Source organism: Crinia signifera, chromosome 5 (assembly GCF_055691185.1).
Source record: "Crinia signifera chromosome 5, ASM5569118v1, whole genome shotgun sequence".
NCBI lineage: Eukaryota > Metazoa > Chordata > Amphibia > Anura > Myobatrachidae > Crinia > Crinia signifera.
This window is the reverse complement of record NC_139221.1, coordinates 5,663,804-5,686,263: the sequence shown is the minus strand read 5'-3', so window position 1 is coordinate 5,686,263 and position 22,460 is coordinate 5,663,804. Positions and strand designations below refer to the sequence as shown.

Sequence of the window (22,460 nt, the reverse complement as noted above, 5' to 3'; positions counted from 1 at the left end):
CACACAGCAGCGGGCACAGAGACAGTGGCATGTTCCATGTATCAGTGGGAGACTGCGGAGTGCAGGAGCAGGGGGCACACAACAGCGGGCACAGAGACAGTGGCATGTTCCATGTATCAGTGGGAGACTGCGGAGTGCAGGAGCAGGGGGCACACAGCAGCGGGCACAGAGACAGTGGCATGTTCCATGTATCAGTGGGAGACTGCGGAGTGCAGGAGCAGGGGGCACACAGCAGCGGGCACAGAGACAGTGGCATGTTCCATGTATCAGTGGGAGACTGTGGAGTGCAGGAGAAGGGGGCACACAGCAGCGGGCACAGAGACAGTGGCATGTTCCATGTATCAGTGGGAGACTGCGGAGTGCAGGAGCAGGGGGCACACAACAGCGGGCACAGAGACAGTGGCATGTTCCATGTATCAGTGGGAGACTGCGGAGTGCAGGAGCAGGGGGCACACAGCAGCGGGCACCTAGACAGTGGCATGTTCCATGTATCAGTGGGAGACTGCGGAGTGCAGGAGCAGGGGGCACACAGCAGCGGGAACAGAGACAGTGGCATGTTCCATGTATCAGTGGGAGACTGCGGAGTGCAGGAGCAGGGGGCACACAACAGCGGGCAAAGAGACAGTGGCATGTTCCATGTATCAGTGGGAGACTGCGGAGTGCAGGAGCAGGGGGCACACAGCAGCGGGCACCTAGACAGTGGCATGTTCCATGTATCAGTGGGAGACTGCGGAGTGCAGGAGCAGGGGGCACACAGCAGCGGGCACAGAGACAGTGGCATGTTCCATGTATCAGTGGGAGACTGCGGAGTGCAGGAGCAGGGGGCACAAAGCAGCGGGCACAGAGACAGTGGCATGTTCCATGTATCAGTGGGAGACTGCGGAATGCAGGAGCAGGGGGCACACAGCAGCGGGCACAGAGACAGTGGCATGTTCCATGTATCAGTGGGAGGCTGCGGAGTGCAGGAGCAGGGGGCACACAGCAGCGGGCACAGAGACAGTGGCATGTTCCATGTATCAGTGAGAGACTGCGGAGTGCAGGAGCAGGGGGCACACAGCAGCGGGCACAGAGACAGTGGCATGTTCCATGTATCAGTGGGAGACTGCGGAGTGCAGGAGCAGGGGGCACACAGCAGCGGGCACAGAGACAGTGGCATGTTCCATGTATCAGTGGGAGGCTGCGGAGTGCAGGAGCAGGGGGCACACAGCAGCGGGCACAGAGACAGTGGCATGTTCCATGTATCAGTGGGAGACTGCGGAGTGCAGGAGAAGGGGGCACACAGCAGCGGGCACAGAGACAGTGGCATGTTCCATGTATCAGTGGGAGACTGCGGAGTGCAGGAGGCACACAACAGCGGGCACAGAGACAGTGGCATGTTCCATGTATCAGTGGGAGACTGCGGAGTGCAGGAGCAGGGGGCACACAACAGCGGGCAAAGAGACAGTGGCATGTTCCATGTATCAGTGGGAGACTGCGGAGTGCAGGAGCAGGGGGCACACAGCAGCGGGCACAGAGACAGTGGCATGTTACATGTATCAGTGGGAGACTGCGGAGTGCAGGAGCAGGGGGCACACAGCAGCGGGCACAGAGACAGTGGCATGTTCCATGTATCAGTGGGAGACTGCGGAGTGCAGGAGCAGGGGGCACACAGCAGCGGGCACAGAGACAGTGGCATGTTCCATGTATCAGTGGGAGACTGCGGAGTGCAGGAGCAGGGGGCACACAGCAGCGGGCACAGAGACAGTGGCATGTTCCATGTATCAGTGGGAGACTGCGGAGTGCAGGAGCAGGGGGCACACAGCAGCGGGCACAGAGACAGTGGCATGTTCCATGTATCAGTGGGAGGCTGCGGAGTGCAGGAGCAGGGGGCACACAGCAGCGGGCACAGAGACAGTGGCATGTTCCATGTATCAGTGGGAGACTGCGGAGTGCAGGAGAAGGGGGCACACAGCAGCGGGCACAGAGACAGTGGCATGTTCCATGTATCAGTGGGAGACTGCGGAGTGCAGCAGCAGGGGGCACACAGCAGCGGGCACAGAGACAGTGGCATGTTCCATGTATCAGTGGGAGACTGCGGAGTGCAGGAGCAGGGGGCACACAGCAGCGGGCACAGAGACAGTGGCATGTTCCATGTATCAGTGGGAGACTGCGGAGTGCAGGAGCAGGGGGCACACAGCAGCGGGCACAGAGACAGTGGCATGTTCCATGTATCAGTGGGAGACTGCGGAGTGCAGGAGCAGGGGGCACAGAGACAGTGGCATGTTCCATGTATCAGTGGAAGACTGTGGAGTGCAGGAGCAGGGGGCACACAGCGGCGGGCACAGAGACAGTGGCATGTTCCATGTATCAGTGGGAGACTGCGGAGTGCAGGAGGCACACAACAGCGGGCACAGAGACAGTGGCATGTTCCATGTATTAGTGGGAGACTGCGGAGAGCAGGGGGCACACAACAGCGGGCACAGAGACAGTGGCATGTTCCATGTATCAGTGGGAGACTGCGGAGTGCAGGAGCAGGGGGCACACAGCAGCGGGCACAGAGACAGTGGCATGTTCCATGTATCAGTGGGAGACTGCGGAGTGCAGGAGGCACACAACAGCGGGCACAGAGACAGTGGCATGTTCCATGTATCAGTGGGAGACTGCGGAGTGCAGGAGCAGGGGGCACACAGCAGCGGGCACAGAGACAGTGGCATGTTCCATGTATCAGTGGGAGACTGCAGAGTGCAGGAGCAGGGGGCACACAGCAGCGGGCACAGAGACAGTGGCATGTTCCATGTATCAGTGGGAGACTGCGGAGTGCAGGAGCAGGGGGCACAACAGCGGGCACAGAGACAGTGGCATGTTCCATGTATCAGTGGGAGACTGCGGAGTGCAGGAGCAGGGGCACACAGCAGCGGGCACAGAGACAGTGGCATGTTCCATGTATCAGTGGGAGACTGCGGAGTGCAGGAGCAGGTGGCACACAACAGCGGGCACAGAGACAGTGGCATGTTCCATGTATCAGTGGGAGACTGCGGAGTGCAGGAGCAGGGGGCACACAGCAGCGGGCACAGAGACAGTGGCATGTTCCATGTATCAGTGGGAGACTGCGGAGTGCAGGAGCAGGGGTCACACAGCAGTGGGCACAGAGACAGTGGCATGTTCCATGTATCAGTGGGAGACTGCGGAGTGCAGGAGCAGGGGGCACACAGCAGCGGGCACAGAGACAGTGGCATGTTCCATGTATCAGTGGGAGACTGCGGAGTGCAGGAGGCACACAGCAGCGGGCACAGAGACAGTGGCATGTTCCATGTATCAGTGGGAGACTGCGGAGTGCAGGAGCAGGGGGCACACAGCAGCGGGCACAGAGACAGTGGCATGTTCCATGTATCAGTGGGAGACTGCGGAGTGCAGGAGCAGGGGGCACACAGCAGCGGGCACAGAGACAGTGGCATGTTCCATGTATCAGTGGGAGACTGCGGAGTGCAGGAGCAGGGGGCACACAGCAGCGGGCACAGAGACAGTGGCATGTTCCATGTATCAGTGGGAGACTGCGGAGTGCAGGAGCAGGGGGCACAACAGCGGGCACAGAGACAGTGGCATGTTCCATGTATCAGTGGGAGACTGCGGAGTGCAGGAGCAGGGGCACACAGCAGCGGGCACAGAGACAGTGGCATGTTCCATGTATCAGTGGGAGACTGCGGAGTGCAGGAGCAGGTGGCACACAACAGCGGGCACAGAGACAGTGGCATGTTCCATGTATCAGTGGGAGACTGCGGAGTGCAGGAGCAGGGGGCACACAGCAGCGGGCACAGAGACAGTGGCATGTTCCATGTATCAGTGGGAGACTGCGGAGTGCAGGAGCAGGGGGCACACAGCAGTGGGCACAGAGACAGTGGCATGTTCCATGTATCAGTGGGAGACTGCGGAGTGCAGGAGCAGGGGGCACACAGCAGCGGGCACAGAGACAGTGGCATGTTCCATGTATCAGTGGGAGACTGCGGAGTGCAGGAGGCACACAGCAGCGGGCACAGAGACAGTGGCATGTTCCATGTATCAGTGGGAGACTGCGGAGTGCAGGAGCAGGGGGGCACACAGCAGCGGGCACAGAGACAGTGGCATGTTCCATGTATCAGTGGGAGACTGCGGAGTGCAGGAGCAGGGGGCACACAGCAGCGGGCACAGAGACAGTGGCATGTTCCGTGTATCAGTGGGAGACTGCGGAGTGCAGGAGCAGGGGGCACACAGCAGCGGGCACAGAGACAGTGGCATGTTCCATGTATCAGTGGGAGACTGCGGAGTGCAGGAGCAGGGGGCACACAGCAGCGGGCACAGAGACAGTGGCATGTTCCATGTATCAGTGGGAGACTGCGGAGTGCAGGAGCAGGGGGCACACAGCAGCGGGCACAGAGACAGTGGCATGTTCCATGTATCAGTGGGAGACTGCGGAGTGCAGGAGCAGGGGGCACACAGCAGCGGGCACAGAGACAGTGGCATGTTCCATGTATCAGTGGGAGACTGCGGAGTGCAGGAGCAGGGGGCACACAGCAGCGGGCACAGAGACAGTGGCATGTTCCATGTATCAGTGGGAGACTGCGGAGTGCAGGAGCAGGGGGCACACAGCAGCGGGCACAGAGACAGTGGCATGTTCCATGTATCAGTGGGAGACTGCGGAGTGCAGGAGCAGGGGGCACACAGCAACGGGCACAGAGACAGTGGCATGCTCTATAGATAATACTAATGATCCAGCATCAGCTGCCAGGGAACCGACAACTCAATACTTAGCGCCTATCCAAACTGATCCAACCAATGTGACAGAAGTGTGACTTACAGAGCAGAAATGCAGATATAGTGCGATACAGAGAGAGGAGGATTAAATAGAAGGTTCCGTTACGGTTACAGGAAGCGGTGATCCTATCCGGGCAAGTCTTGTGGGGAACGGATCACACACTCACCTCCAGATGGATGGTGAAGATACAGTGGGACCGGGATGACTTTGTGTTCATGGTGTGCGATCCTATGATTCGGTTCGTCTCCCCCTACAGAACATGTATGAGAAGCTGTAACACGGAGAGTACATAGCTCACGTCAGAAGGACATGTCACACGCTACAGACACAATTCTTGCCTCAAACAGCAGGTTCAGGCCGTGTTCCTCGCTAGCAGCATGGTGGACGGATAAACCTTTAACGAACACTCCCTGTACATCGTCAACGATGCACATTTGGGCGCTGGAGGCGGGGACATCGGGCAGGGTGGACAGGAGGTCGAACAGCGTTTCATTGTAGATCTCCAGGTAAGAGATCCTCACAGTAACGGAACAGTCGCTCTGCTCCTCAATCTCTCTGAAGACCTGTGTGGGATAGAGAGCAGCGGCTTAGGGCTCCGCAGAGTATATAGGGGAGTATATAGGGGAGTGGCTGCAGCGCCCTGTACCCCACTGCCTGCAGGTGTAAGACTAGGGCACACCCGGCTGCAGCGCCCTGTACCCCACTGCCTGCAGGTGTATGACTGGGGCACACCCGGCTGCAGCGCCCTGTACCCCACTGCCTGCAGGTGTATGACAGGGGCACACCCGGCTGCAGCGCCCTGTACCCCACTGCCTGCAGGTGTATGCGGCTGACGCACCCGGCTGCAGCGCCCTGTACCCCACTGCCTGCAGGTGTATGCGGCTGACGCACCCAGCTGCAGCACCCTGTACCTCACTGACTGCAGGTGTATGACAGGGGCACACCCGGCTGCAGCACCCTGTACCTCACTGACTGCAGGTGTATGACAGGGGCACACCCGGCTGCAGCGCCCTGAACCCCACTGCCTGCAGGTGTATGCAGGTGACGCACCCGGCTGCAGCGCCCTGTACCCCACTGCCTGCAGGTGTATGCGGCTGACGCACCCGGCTGCAGCGCCCTGTACCCCACTGCCTGCAGGTGTATGACAGGGGCACACCCGGCTGCAGCGCCCTGTACCCCACTGCCTGCAGGTGTATGACTGGGGCACACCCGGCTGCAGCGCCCTGTACCTCACTGCCTGCAGGTGTATGACTGGGGCACACCCGGCTGCAGCGCCCTGTACCCCACTGCCTGCAGGTGTATGACTGGGGCACACCCGGCTGCAGCGCCCTGTACCCCACTGCCTGCAGGTGTATGACTGGGGCACACCCGGCTGCAGCGCCCTGTACCCCACTGCCTGCAGGTGTATGACAGGGGCACACCCGGCTGCAGCGCTTTGTACCCCACTGACTGCAGGTGTATGACAGGGGCACACCCGGCTGCAGCGCCCTGTACCCCACTGCCTGCAGGTGTATGACTGGGGCACACCCGGCTGCAGCGCCCTGTACCCCACTGCCTGCAGGTGTATGACAGGGGCACACCCGGCTGCAGCGCCCTGTACCCCACTGCCTGCAGGTGTATGACTGGGGCACACCCGGCTGCAGCGCCCTGAACCCCACTGCCTGCAGGTGTATGACAGGGGCACACCCGGCTGCAGCGCTTTGTACCCCACTGACTGCAGGTGTATGACAGGGGCACACCCGGCTGCAGCGCCCTGTACCCCACTGCCTGCAGGTGTATGACTGGGGCACACCCGGCTGCAGCGCCCTGTACCCCACTGCCTGCAGGTGTATGACTGGGGCACACCCGGCTGCAGCGCTTTGTACCCCACTGACTGCAGGTGTATGACAGGGGCACACCCGGCTGCAGGGTCCTGTACCCCACTGCCTGCAGGTGTATGACTGGGGCACACCCGGCTGCAGCGCCCTGTACCCCACTGCCTGCAGGTGTATGACTGGGGCACACCCGGCTGCAGCGCCCTGTACCCCACTGCCTGCAGGTGTATGACTGGGGCACACCCGGCTGCAGCGCTTTGTACCCCACTGACTGCAGGTGTATGACAGGGGCACACCCGGCTGCAGGGTCCCGTACCACACTGACTGCAGGTGTATGAGGGTGACGCACCCGGCTGCAGCGCCCTGTACCCCACTGACTGCAGGTGTATAAGGGTGACGCACCCGGCTGCAGGGTCCAGTACCCCACTGACTGCAGGTCATCTACCGGACTCCAATTGCGATGTGATCAGATTGGCGCAGTATGTAGAGTCCAATGGAACAAGGGAAAGAAAAAGATTTGTCGTGGTGTAGTGCACCAGCAAGAAATTTTTGACATAAAACATAACTTTTATTCATTAGTATTAAAGCAAGTGAAATATTTAAAAGAACACAAATAAACAAACAAGTGGTGGGTGGTGTGTGTTAAAACATTGCACGTGCGGACGAGCCGTGTGTGCTCCACTTTATGTAGTTATGGGTCAGACAGCTCAGTCCAGCTTTATAATTCAACCTGGGGATTTGTACAAAGCCTTTGAATAGATACTATTCATGTTATTTGTATTTTTTGCTATAACAGCAATTTCTGCAACATTATGTCATTGGATTCAAAGTCTGTTACCCAAGGTAATAATTTACAATGCATGCAATTCCTGCAGTTTAAATAGATAATTATAGTTCACATACACCGGACCAAGATAGAAAACCAGTGTTCCTGAGGTTAAATAAAGCCACTGCGGCAGGCTCCACTGATGCCCCTTTCCCACTGCAGCCTTAAAACGGTATTTTGCCGATTTTTGAGGGCAAAATACCGTTTAAGGCTGCAGTGGGAAAGCGCCAGAGTTGAAATACCGTTTAAAGTTAAACGGTATTTCAACCCGTTTTCAGAGCAGGGTTTTGCACGGTAATCTACCGTTTAAGATGCAATGGGAATGCATCTTTAAACGGTAGAGATGATTGCTGATTTTTTTCAGCAATCATCTCCGTGTGTGTACGCTGCCGGGCTGAAAGATTAACCACTTTCAGCCCGGCGGTACGCCCCGCTGCCACCCCCCGCCCCCCCCTCCCCTCTCCTGTCATACTCACTTGTCCACGGCGCGCTGCCCCGCTGTGTCCGGCTGGCTGCTGCTGCGGCTGGATGCCGTTAGCGACGCTGGCCGGGTCCAGCCACATGCCCCGCCTCCCTCCGTCCTGCTCCACACGGAGCAGCACTGGCCACCAATGTCTGATTTTGTAAGCCAGTAATATATAGATTGCTGGCACATGCCAGCAATCTATATATTTCTGGAACCACTGGGCACCAATGAAAATCCTAAGCCAGTAATATATAGATTGCTGGCACATGCCAGCAATCTATATATTTCTGGATCCACTGGGCACCAATGAAAATCCTAAGCCAGTAATATATAGATTGCTGGCACATGCCAGCAATCTATATATTTCTGGATCCACTGGGCACCAATGAAAATCCTAAGCCAGTAATATATAGATTGCTGGCACATGCCAGCAATCTATATATTTCTGGATCCACTGGGCACCAATGAGAATCGTAAGCCAGTAATATATAGATTGCTGGCACATGCCAGCAATCTATATATTTCTGGAACCACTGGGCACCAATGAGAATCATAAGCCAGAAATATATAGATTGCTGGCACATGCCAGCAATCTATTTAGCACCACTGGGCACCAATGATGCTATGGGAATGCATCCTTACTGTTAACAGGCAACAATTCCACTGATTGGTTGTTGCCTGTGTAGTGTCATTTGTGCTGTAAAAACGTTTTGAAGAGCTAAAACGTTTTACCTGCAATGGGAATGGTACTTAAATGGCATTTGAAACTGTAATCTGCTGCAGTGGGAATGCTAAATACCATTTAAGATTACCTGTAAACTTAAACGGGTCTGCAGTGGGAAAGCAGCATAACGGTAGCCTCAAACAGTGTTATTAATGGCATATATCCGGCCTGTATGTGAACTATAATTATCTATTTAAACTGCAGGAATTGCATGCATATAGGGTATTGAGATTTAACCCCTTCATGACAGAGCCAGTTTGTGCCTTCATGACAGAGCCCTTTTTTTCAAATCTGACATGTCTCACTTAAGTGGGAATAACTTTTTTTTGCTTTTACTTATCCCAGTGATTTTGAGATTGTTTTCTCGTGACACATTGTACTTCAAGTTAGTGGTAAATTTTCGTCGATACAGTCTGTGTTTTTTTGTGAAAAATACCAAAATATCGTGAAAAAATGGAAAATTTTGCAATTTGCAAAATGTTAAATTTTCTGCTTGTGAGACAAATAATCATACCACTCAAAATAGTTAATAACTAACATAGACCATATGTCTACTTTATGTTTCCATCATTATTTCAACTTCCTTTTAATTTTTTTGGACACTAGGAGGCTTACAATATGAATAGCAAATTCTCAAATTTTCATGAAAATTTCAAACACTGATTTTTTTAGGGACCAGTTCAGTTCTGATGTGACTTTGAGGGACTTGTATGTGAGACACCCCCATAAATGATGCCATTTCAAAAACTGCACCCCTCACAGTATTCAAAACAGCATTTTGGAAGTTTGTTAACCCTTTAGGTGTTTCACAGGAATTAAATCAAAGTGTAGGTGAAATTTCAAAATTTCTTTTTTTTTGCAGAGTTTCAATTTTAATACATTTTTCTAACGAATACAGTAGATTTTACTAGAGAAATGTGACTAAAAATTGATTCCCCCAATTCTTTTGTTTTCAAAAATATCCTATATGTGGCCCTAGTGTGCACGTTGACCAAACCACAGGCTTCATAATAGAAGGAGCACCTACTTGATTTTGGAGCCTCCTTTTTATGAGATTTTTTTTTAGGCACCATGTAGGTTTCTAGGCACCATAAGTGCTAAAAGTTAGGAACCTCCCCCACAAGTCACCCCATTTTGCAATCTACACCCCTCAGGGAATTCATCTAGGGGTATAGTGTACATTTCAAACCCCCAGGGGTTTCACCAATTTTGGTACAACTGGGATGTGAAAATGAAAAATTACATTTTTTTACACAAACATGCAGTTCTGGCTCAAAATTTTTCATTTTCACAAGGAATGAAGGAGACAAAGCACCCCAAAATCTGTGCCCCAATTTCTCCCGAGTACGGCAATGCCTCACATGTGACCAAAAAATACCAGTTGGGTGCATGGCAGGACTCAGAAGGGAAGGAGTGATTTTTGGATTTTGCAGCACAGATTTTGGTGGAATGAATGGTGGGTGCTATGTTGCACCAATACAGTGGAACCCCCCCACAAGTCACCCCATTTTGCAAAGTACACCCCTCAGGGAATTCATCTAGGGGTATAGTGTACATTTCAAACCCCCAGGGGTTTCACCAATTTTGGTACAACTGGGATGTGAAAATGGAAAATTACATTTTTTTACACAAACATGCAGTTCTGGCTCAAAATTTTTCATTTTCACAAGGAATGAAGGAGACAAAGCACCCCAAAATCTGTGCCCCAATTTCTCCCGAGTACGGCAATGCCTCACATGTGACCAAAAAATACCAGTTGGGTGCATGGCAGGACTCAGAAGGGAAGGAGTGATTTTTGGATTTTGCAGCAAAGATTTCGGTGGAATGAATGGTGGGTGCTATGTTGCATTAGCAAGACTCCCAAAGCACCAATACAGTGGAACCCCCCCACAAGTCACCCCATTTTGCAAAGTACACCCCTCAGGGAATTCATCTAGGGGTATAGTGTACATTTCAAACCCCCAGGGGTTTCACCAATTTTGGTACAACTGGGATGTGAAAATGGAAAATTACATTTTTTTACACAAACATGCAGTTCTGGCTCAAAATTTTTCATTTTCACAAGGAATGAAGGAGACAATGCACCCCAAAATCTGTGCCCCAATTTCTCCAGAGTACGGCAATGCCTCACATGTGACCAAAAAATACCAGTTGGGTGCATGGCAGGACTTAGAAGGGAAGGAGTGATTTTTAGATTTTGCAGCTCAGATTCTGGTGGTTTTTTGGTGGGTGCTATGTCGCATTAGCAAGACCCCCCAAGCACCAATACAGTGGAACCCCCCCACAAGTCACCCCATTTTGCAAAGTACACCCCTCAGGGAATTCATCTAGGGGTATAGTGTACATTTCAAACCCCCAGGGGTTTCACCAATTTTGGTACAACTGGGATGTGAAAATGGAAAATTACATTTTTTTACACAAACATGCAGTTCTGGCTCAAAATTTTTCATTTTCACAAGGAATGAAGGAGACAATGCACCCCAAAATCTGTGCCCCAATTTCTCCCGAGTACGGCAATGCCTCACATGTGACCAAAAAATACCAGTTGGGTGCATGGCAGGACTCAGAAGGGAAGGAGTGATTTTTGGATTTTGCAGCAAAGATTTTGGTGGAATGAATGGTGGGTGCTATGTTGCATTAGCAAGACTCCCAAAGCACCAATACAGTGGAACCCCCCCACAAGTCACCCCATTTTGCAAAGTACACCCCTCAGGGAATTCATCTAGGGGTATAGTGTACATTTCAAACCCCCAGGGGTTTCACCAATTTTGGTACAACTGGGATGTGAAAATGGAAAATTACATTTTTTTACACAAACATGCAGTTCTGGCTCAAAATTTTTCATTTTCACAAGGAATGAAGGAGACAATGCACCCCAAAATCTGTGCCCCAATTTCTCCAGAGTACGGCAATGCCTCACATGTGACCAAAAAATACCAGTTGGGTGCATGGCAGGACTTAGAAGGGAAGGAGTGATTTTTAGATTTTGCAGCTCAGATTCTGGTGGTTTTTTGGTGGGTGCTATGTCGCATTAGCAAGACCCCCCAAGCACCAATACAGTGGAACCCCCCCACAAGTCACCCCATTTTGCAAAGTACACCCCTCAGGGAATTCATCTAGGGGTATAGTGTACATTTCAAACCCCCAGGGGTTTCACCAATTTTGGTACAACTGGGATGTGAAAATGGAAAATTACATTTTTTTACACAAACATGCAGTTCTGGCTCAAAATTTTTCATTTTCACAAGGAATGAAGGAGACAATGCACCCCAAAATCTGTGCCCCAATTTCTCCCGAGTACGGCAATGCCTCACATGTGACCAAAAAATACCAGTTGGGTGCATGGCAGGACTTAGAAGGGAAGGAGTGATTTTTAGATTTTGCAGCTCAGATTCTGGTGTTTTTTTGGTGGGTGCTATGTCGCATTAGCAAGACCCCCCAAGCACCAATACAGTGGAACCCCCCCACAAGTGACCCCATTTTGCAAACTACACCCCTCAGGGAATTCATCTAGGGGTATAGTGTACATTTCAAACCCCCAGGGGTTTCACCAATTTTGGTACAACTGGGATGTGAAAATGGAAAATTACATTTTTTTACACAAACATGCAGTTCTGGCTCAAAATTTTTCATTTTCACAAGGAATGAAGGAGACAAAGCACCCCAAAATCTGTGCCCCAATTTCTCCCGAGTACGGCAATGCCTCACATGTGACCAAAAAATACCAGTTGGGTGCATGGCAGGACTTAGAAGGGAAGGAGTGATTTTTGGATTTTGCAGCTCAGATTCTGGTGGAATTTTGGTGGGTGCTATGTCGCATTAGCAAGACCCCCCAAGCACCAATACAGTGGAACCCCCCCACAAGTGACCCCATTTTGCAAACTACACCCCTCAGGGAATTCATCTAGGGGTATAGTGTACATTTCAAACCCCCAGGGGTTTCACCAATTTTGGTATAACTGGGATGTGAAAATGGAAAATTACATTTTTTTACACAAACATGCAGTTCTGGCTCAAAATTTATCATTTTCACAAGGAATGAAGGAGACAAAGCACCCCAAAATCTGTGCCCCAATTTCTCCCGAGTACGGCAATGCCTCACATGTGACCAAAAAATACCAGTTGGGTGCATGGCAGGACTCAGAAGGGAAGGAGTGATTTTTGGATTTTGGAGCACAGATTTTGGTGGAATGAATGGTGGGTGCTATGTTGCATTACCAATACAGTGGAACCCCCCCACAAGTCACCCCATTTTGCAAACTACACCCCTCAGGGAATTCATCTAGGGGTATAGTGTACATTTCAAACCCCCAGGGGTTTCATCAATTTTGGTACAACTGGGCAGTGAAAATGAAAAAAATACATTTTTTTACACAAAAATGTACTTCTGGCTCAAAATTTTTCATTTTCACAAGGAATGAAGGAGACAAAGCACCCCAAAATCTGTGCCCCCATTTCTCCAGAGTACGGCAATGCCTCACATGTGACCAAAAAATTCCAGTTGGGTGCATGGCAGGACTCAGAAGGGAAGGAGTGATTTTTGGATTTTGCAGCAAAGATTTTGGTGGAATGAATGGTGGGTGCTATGTTGCATTACCAATACAGTGGAACCCCCCCACAAGTCACCCCATTTTGCAAACTACACCCCTCAGGGAATTCATCTAGGGGTATAGTGTACATTTCAAACCCCCAGGGGTTTCATCAATTTTGGTACAACTGGGCAGTGAAAATGAAAAAAATACATTTTTTTACACAAAAATGTACTTCTGGCTCAAAATTTTTCATTTTCACAAGGAATGAAGGAGACAAAGCACCCCAAAATCTGTGCCCCCATTTCTCCAGAGTACGGCAATGCCTCACATGTGACCAAAAAATACCAGTTGGGTGCATGGCAGGACTCAGAAGGGAAGGAGTGATTTTTGGATTTTGCAGCTCAGATTCTGGTGGAATGAATGGTGGGTGCTATGTGGCATTAGCAAGACCCCCGAAGCACGGTGAAATGATGAACCTAATAATCCATAGATGTGTGGTATATTTTAAAGCACTCCTTTATACATAGGCCGGGTTTGTCGGGGCAAGTTTCACAGTGGAAAATAGTTTCCTTTCTTATTCCCTTTTTATAACAAACTTTGCACCTTTTTTGTGTCCTGCCCTTTCTTGCAGTGGAGGGGATTTCGTTGGGAAAATGCTGCCCTGGTACAATACGGGGGCCAGTACTAGAAGTACTGGGGCCCTCTGCCTGCTGATTCCCAAATGTTAGGCTCTTTATGACTTCCTCTTGAAAGTGCATAAATGTCCCCCTCTGGCCGGTAGAACGGAATAGCACGTAAGCGTTATACAGTGCCATCTGGATGATATACACGGCCAGCTTCTTGTACCAGATATTTGTTTTCCGCAGGGCACTGTACGGCTTTAGTACCTGATCTGAAAGATCCACTCCGCCCATGTACTTATTGTAATCTAGGATACAATTTGGTTTGGAGGTGTGGGTACTGGTACCTCGTACAGGGATGGAGGTGGTACTGTCTCCATGAATTGTTGTCAGTATAAGGACATCCCTCTTGTCCTTATATTTGACCAACAACATATTTTCGGTGCATATTCCCCTGCTTTCACCCCTTCTCATTACTTGGGCAATGTGCGTTTTGGGGAGGCCTCTTTGGTTCTTGCGCACAGTACCGCAAGCTGCTGTACCTCTTGAACCAAGGGCCTTAAACAGGGGGATGCTAGTGTAAAAGTTATCCACATAGAGGTGATAACCCTTATCCAGGAAGGGGTGCATTAAATCCCAGACAATTTTTCCACTAACACCTACGAGGGAGGGGGGGCATTCTGGTGGTTCAATTCTTGAATCCTTCCCTTCATATACCCTAAACTTGTGGGTGTACCCTGTGGTGCTTTCACACAGCTTATACATTTTTATGCCATACCTTGCCCTCTTACTGGGAAGGTACTGGCGGAATTTAACCCTTCCTTTAAAATGTATAAGGGACTCGTCGATACTAATACATTTATCAGGGATGTATAGCTCTGCAAATTTGGCACTGAAATGATCAATGACCGGCCTGACTTTGAATAGCCTGTCAAAGGTGGGATCATCTCTGGGTGGGCACTGTGCATTATCGGTGTAATGTATAAATTTATGGATTGCCTCAAAACGAGCCCGGGGCATGGCCATACGGTGAAATGGGGTGCTGTACAGAACATCTGTACTCCAATATTGCCTAATTTGTGGCTTTTTTACTATGCCCATATGTAACACCAGACCCCAAAACGTCATCATCTCTACTGCATCTACAGGGGTCCACCTAGCAAATGATGACGTGGGGTTTTGAGCAATAAACTGCTGGGCATATAAATTAGTTTGGTCCACCATTAAATTTATAAAATCATCAGAGAAAAATAATTTGAAAAAGTCAATTTCTCTGAGACCTGTTGAATCAAATTGGATTCCTGGGATGGCCAAAAACTCAGGAACCTGGGGCTCAAAATTGTCTGGTGGTGGGGTCCATACGAGATCAATTATTGGGGGGGGGGTCTCAGCTGCTCTACGGGGGCGTCTTTGAGGGGGTCCCTCATCATCAGAGGAGGAAGAGGAGCTTAAGACAAATCCTTCAAATTCCCCGCTTGCCTCACTGGCTGTGTCAGAGTCAGATGCAAGCATGGCATATGCCTCCTCCACCGAATACATTCTCCTGGATGACTGGGACGACATTTGGGATGACATTTGGGATGCCATTTATATTTTTGTGTTACTGGTAGTGAAATGTTTCAACACGTGTATAGTGTAGGGGGGGGTACAAACTTTATTTCAACCCAGGGGGTATGTAGTGTGTATTGTGTATGTAGTGCAGAAAAAAAAAATACAAAAAAAAAAAAATTGAAGGGTTCAAAAAAAAAAAAATGGAAGGGGTTAAAAAAAAAAAAAATGGAAGGGGTTAAAAAAAAAAAAAATGGAAGGGGTTAAAAAAAAAAAAAAGGTCCTGCGCCAAAAATTGAGCACAGATGTTGGTCAGTAACGTCCGTCACTGAACAGCGCTCAAAGGCAACAGGAATTTGATCAAAAAAAAAAAAAAATAGATCAACCCTGTGCCGAAAAAGCTGATCAGTGATGTACGTCACTGATCAGTGCACAGTGGCCACAGGACACACACAAAATCACAGTGTGTGTAAAAAAAAAATGTAAAAAAGACCCCACAGCACTCACAAAAAATAAAAAAAGGTGATCAGTGATGCGACACTGATTACCAGTGAGGGGCAGCAGGTGCACAACCTTTGGTGGTACTGACAGGTATATATAAAAAAAAAAAACCTCTGTACCCCCAAAAAGTTGCTGATCACCTCAGATATAGTGATCAGCACAAAAAGGCGGGGGCAGCCGACACAAAATTTAGCACTCTATCACTATCTCTCTCTATCTCTCACTATCTATCACTCTATGACACTGCAGCAGTTATATAAAAAATATATAGCACAATCTGTCACTATCTCTCTATCTCTCTCTCTCTATCTCTCTCTATCTATCTATAGCTCTATCACACTGCAGCAGCACAAAATATAGCACTAGGCCTCTCTATCTCTCTCTATCTCTCTCTATCTCTTTCAGTTATATAAAAAATATATAGCACAATCTGTCACTATCTCTCTCTCTATCTCTCTCTCTCTATCTCTCTCTATCACACTGCAGCAGCACAAAATATAGCACTAGGCCTCTCTATCTCTCTCTATCTCTCTCTATCTCTTTCAGTTATATAAAAAATATATAGCACAATCTGTCACTATCTCTCTCTCTATCTCTCTCTCTCTATCTCTCTCTATCTATAGCTCTATCACACTGCAGCAGCACAAAATATAGCACTAGGCCTCTCTATCTCTCTCTATCTCTCTCTATCTCTCTCTATCTCTCTCTCTCTAACTCTCTCTAACTCTCTATCTATCTAATAAATCGCAGCAGCACAAGATGCAGCACAAGATGCAGCACAGGATGTCACAAAATGTCACAATATCAATGATCAATGATCAGGTAAGGGTTCTGGTCAGTATAGGCGGCAGGTGGGGCACGGTGACCGCACTGCACGCTTTTCCAGACCGGAATGGCGTCTGCAGTGCAGTCACCGTTAGTTTAAACCCCCCTCCACGGCTGTGATTGGTCCGTCGGTCCGACGGACCAATCACGGCCTTTGGGGGCGGGCGGGGTGAGGTGGGGTGACACCAGTGTCACCCTTACACCCCGCGGTGATTGGTGCTGTACTTTACAGCACCAATCACCTCCGATCCCGTGTCACCGGCGAACGTTATTCGCCGGTGACACAGGAAAACGCTGTGAATGGCTGTTCACACTGAACAGCCAATCACAGCGATCGGCGACGGGGGGGCGGCATCGCAGCCCCCCCTGGGCATGCAGGGACATGTCTGCTGTCAGGGACAGCAGACATCGTCCCTCTGTCACTGCGTCTCTAGACGCAGTGACAGTTTTAAGCCATGACGTATATATACGTCAACGGTCGGGAAGTACTTCCCGGCCATGACGTATATATACGTCAATTGTCGTGAAGGGGTTAATCCTTTGCCCTTAAACACTCACCCACATGAGCACACAGTTTATTTCTATTGACCCACAGGATTTATGACACACAGAGCCTAGTGAAAAATGATTACCTTGGGTAACAGACTTTGAATCCAATGTTGCAGAAATTGCTGTTATAGCAAAACATACAAATAACATGAATAGTATCTATTCAAAGGCTTTATACAAATCCCTAGGTTGAATTATAAAGCTGGACTGAGCTGTCTGACCCATAACTACATAAAGTGGAGCACACACGGCTCGTCCGCACGTGCAATGTTTTAACACACACCACCCACCACTTGTTTGTTTATTTGTGTTCTTTTAAATATTTCGCTTGCTTTAATACTAATGAATAAAAGTTATGTTTTATGTCTAAAATTTCTTGCTGGTGCACCACACCACGACAAATCTTTTTCTTTCCCTTGTTCTCCTTGAATATATTTTTTTGTCAGTGGTAGCACAACCCTACAATTTATTTCCCTGTATGGTCATTAAAATAGATGAAATAAGGGGGCCGAATAAGTATACACTCATAACCTAAAATACACAGTCTTGTGCAATTGCATCCAATCCATGTAGAGTCCAGTGTGCAGGAGTTATAGCTGTCTCTTTGCCCCTGCACCCGTCCCCAGTACCTGCTGCAATGCCCGTGGGATGATTCCTCGCTGCTTGTAGTTCTCCGTTGTCCCCGTTACAGTATGGGTCTTCCCCGCTCCTGTCTGCCCGTAGCACATTATTGTACCTGAAAAGCAAGGTGACAGATTCCATCAGGCCTACATATAGCAATTGGCGTCCATCGGTACAGCGGGAGCACACTGAGGTCAGGTGACACCTAGTGGAGGAATCAGAGAAGTGCAGCCTGTAACACTCATGTCCCCACTCAGCTGAGAGGAACAGGAACACGTAACACTCATGTCCCCACTCAGCTGAGAGGAGCAGGAACATGTCCCCACTCAGCTGAGAGGATCAGTAACACAGAACACTCATGTCCCCACTCATGTCCCCACTCAGCTGAGAGGAGCAGGAACACGTTACACTCATGTCCCCACTCAGCTGAGAGGAGCAGGAACACGGAACACTCATGTCCCCACTCAGCTGAGAGGAGCAGGAACACGGAACACTCATGTCCCCACTCAGCTGAGAGGAGCAGGAACACGGAACACTCATGTCCCCACTCAGCCGAGAGGAGCAGGAACACGGAACATTAATGTCACCACTCAGCTGAGAGGAGCAGGACACGGAACACTCATGTCCCCACTCAGGTGAGAGGAGCAGGAACACGGAACACTCATGTCCCCACTCAGCTGAGAGGATCAGGAACACGTTACACTCCTATCCCCACTCAGCTGAGAGGAGCAGGAACACGGAACACTCATGTCCTCACTCAGCTGAGAGGAGCAGGAACACGGAACACTCATGTCCCCACTCAGCCGAGAGGAGCAGGAACACGGAACATTAATGTCACCACTCAGCTGAGAGGAGCAGGAAGACGGAACACTCATGTCCCAACTCAGGTGAGAGGAGCAGGACACGGAACACTCATGTCCCCACTTAGCCGAGAGGAGCAGGAACACAGAACATTAATGTCACCACTCAGCTGAGGGGAGCAGGAACACGGAACACTTATGTCCCCACTCAGCTGAGGGGAGCAGGAACACGGAACACTCCTATCCCCACTCAGCCGAGAGGAGCAGGAACACAGAACATTAATGTCACCACTCAGCCAAGAGGAGCAGGAACACGGAACACTCATGTCCCCACTCAGCTGAGAGGAGCAGGAACACAGAACATTAATGTCACCACTCAGCCGAGAGGATCAGGAACACGTTACACTCATGTCCCCACTCAGCTGAGAGGATCAGGAACACGTTACACTCATGTCCCCACTCAGCCGAGAGGATCAGGAACACGGAACACTCATGTTCCCACTCAGCTGAGAGGAGCAGGAACACATAACACTCATGTCCCCACTCAGCTGAGAGGAGCAGGAACACGGAACACTCATGTCCCCACTCAGCTGAGAGGAGCAGGAACACAGAACATTAATGTCACCACTCAGCCGAGAGGATCAGGAACACGTTACACTCATGTCCCCACTCAGCCGAGAGGATCAGGAACACGTTACACTCATGTCCCCACTCAGCTGAGAGGATCAGGAACACGTTACACTCATGTCCCCACTCAGCCGAGAGGATCAGGAACACGTAACACTCATGTCCCCACTCAGCTGAGAGGAGCAGGAACACGGAACACTCATGTCCCCACTCAGCTGAGGGGAGCAGGAACACGGAACACTTATGTCCCCACTCAGCTGAGGGGAGCAGGAACACGGAACACTCCTATCCCCACTCAGCCGAGAGGAGCAGGAACACAGAACATTAATGTCACCACTCAGCCAAGAGGAGCAGGAACACGGAACACTCATGTCCCCACTCAGCTGAGAGGAGCAGGAACACAGAACATTAATGTCACCACTCAGCCGAGAGGAGCAGGAACACGGAACACTCATGTCCCCACTCAGCTGAGAGGAGCAGGAACACGGAACACTCATGTCCCCACTCAGCTGAGAGGAGCAGGAACACGTAACACTCATGTCCCCACTCAGCCAAGAGGAGCAGGAACACGGAACACTCATGTCCCCACTCAGCTGAGAGGAGCAGGAACACAGAACATTAATGTCACCACTCAGCCGAGAGGAGCAGGAACACGGAACACTCATGTCCCCACTCAGCTGAGAGGATCAGGAACACGGAACACTCATGTCCCCACTCAGCTGAGGGGAGCAGGAACACGGAACACTTATGTCCCCACTCAGCTGAGGGGAGCAGGAACACGGAACACTCCTATCCCCACTCAGCCGAGAGGAGCAGGAACACAGAACATTAATGTCACCACTCAGCCAAGAGGAGCAGGAACACGGAACACTCATGTCCCCACTCAGCTGAGAGGAGCAGGAACACAGAACATTAATGTCACCACTCAGCCGAGAGGATCAGGAACACGTTACACTCATGTCCCCACTCAGCTGAGAGGATCAGGAACACGTTACAGTCATGTCCCCACTCAGCCGAGAGGATCAGGAACACGGAACACTCATGTCCCCACTCAGCTGAGAGGAGCAGGAACACGGAACACTCATGTCCCCACTCAGCCGAGAGGATCAGGAACACAGAACATTAATGTCACCACTCAGCCAAGAGGAGCAGGAACACGGAACACTCATGTCCCCACTCAGCTGAGAGGAGCAGGAACACAGAACATTAATGTCACCACTCAGCCGAGAGGATCAGGAACACGTTACACTCATGTCCCCACTCAGCTGAGAGGATCAGGAACACGTTACAGTCATGTCCCCACTCAGCCGAGAGGATCAGGAACACGGAACACTCATGTTCCCACTCAGCTGAGAGGAGCAGGAACACATAACACTCATGTCCCCACTCAGCTGAGAGGAGCAGGAACACAGAACATTAATGTCACCACTCAGCCAAGAGGAGCAGGAACACGGAACACTCATGTCCCCACTCAGCTGAGAGGAGCAGGAACACAGAACATTAATGTCACCACTCAGCCGAGAGGATCAGGAACACGTTACACTCATGTCCCCACTCAGCCGAGAGGATCAGGAACACGTTACACTCATGTCCCCACTCAGCTGAGAGGATCAGGAACACGTTACACTCATGTCCCCACTCAGCCGAGAGGATCAGGAACACGTAACACTCATGTCCCCACTCAGCTGAGAGGAGCAGGAACACAGAACATTAATGTCACCACTCAGCCGAGAGGAGCAGGAACACGGAACACTCATGTCCCCACTCAGCTGAGAGGATCAGGAACACGGAACACTCATGTCCCCACTCAGCTGAGGGGAGCAGGAACACGGAACACTCATGTCCCCACTCAGCTGAGGGGAGCAGGAACACGGAACACTCCTGTCCCCACTCAGCTGAGAGGAGCAGGAACACGGAACATTAATGTCCCCACTCAGCCAAAAGGATCAGGAACACGGAACACTCATGTCCCCAATCAGCTGAGAGGAGCAGGAGCACGGAACACTCATGTCCCCACTCAGCTGAGAGGAGCAGGAACACGGAACACTCATGTCCCCACTCAGCTGAGGGGAGCAGGAACACGGAACACTCATGTCCCCACTCAGCTGAGGGGAGCAGGAACACGGAACACTCATGTCCCCACTCAGTTGAGAGGATCAGGACAAGGAACACTCATGTCCCCACTCAGCTGAGGGAAGCAGGAACACGGAACACTCATGTCCCCACTCAGCTGAGAGGAGCAGGAACACGGAACACTCATGTCCCCACTCAGCTGAGGGGAGCAGGAACACGGAACACTCATGTCCCCACTCAGCTGAGGGGAGCAGGAACACGGAACACTCATGTCCCCACTCAGCTGAGAGGATCAGGACAAGGAACACTCATGTCCCCACTCAGCTGAGGGAAGCAGGAACACGGAACACTCATGTCCCCACTCACCTGAGGGGAGCAGGAACACGGAACACTCATGTCCCCGCTCACCTGAGGGGAGCAGGAACACGGAACACTCCTATCCCCACTCAGCTGAGAGGATCAGGAACACGTAACATTCATGTCCCCACTCAGCCGAGAGGATCAGGAACACGTTACACTCATGTCCCCACTCAGCTGAGAGGATCAGGAACACGTAACACTCATGTCCCCACTCAGCCGAGAGGATCAGGAACACGTAACACTCCTATCCCCACTCAGCTGAGAGCGGTAGTAACATGTACACACGAGAGTTGGTCTCCGTGTTATGTGCCCTCATACGGCTTCTCCCGGGATGAGGCAGCGGAGAGATGTGTTCAGTGACAGCAGCGCTTTCATCGCTGACCATTCCGACACCTGGTGCTATTGATATCATCAGCTGCAGGCGCCACGGCCCATTCACCACAGCAGGAACCGCACTGTCCCAGTTGTCACACACATCCCTGTACACATATATGATATATGAGAGGCAGGCGGTAATAGTGCACACATGGAGGAGTGCGCTGTCATACGCAAAGTGCTGATGTTGGGTGCTGTGCCCATAAGCAGAACGCAGGACACCGTCAGTGATTACAAGGCTGCCGCCGTTTATAGGGACTGATGAGGCCGGGGATCTCCATCACGGGACAGAGATTTCCTGGCCTGTGTGACGGGCGGCATGTGCGGCACCATAGACGCAGTAAGCCCGATGGTGGCAGAGAGATCCGATGCTGCGTCCTAGATCACTACTGCAGCAGGAGGCGGCTCCATGTAATAGGCTCCTCCTGCTG

General features: G+C 51.0%; 1 protein-coding gene across 2 annotated transcripts in view; it reads right to left on the bottom strand.

The window, feature by feature from the left end:
* Positions 1-22,460, bottom strand: part of KIF9 (kinesin family member 9) — a 97,836-nt gene that overhangs the window by 73,262 nt on the left and 2,114 nt on the right. For both annotated transcript variants that reach the window (XM_083186554.1, XM_083186553.1), the window contains exons 4-6: positions 17,803-17,909; positions 5,107-5,331; positions 4,935-5,018 (exon numbers count right to left, since the gene is read on the bottom strand). In XM_083186554.1, coding sequence (XP_083042680.1) covers positions 4,935-5,018; positions 5,107-5,331; positions 17,803-17,909 — 416 coding nt within the window. The remainder of the gene's footprint in view (positions 1-4,934; positions 5,019-5,106; positions 5,332-17,802; positions 17,910-22,460) is intronic.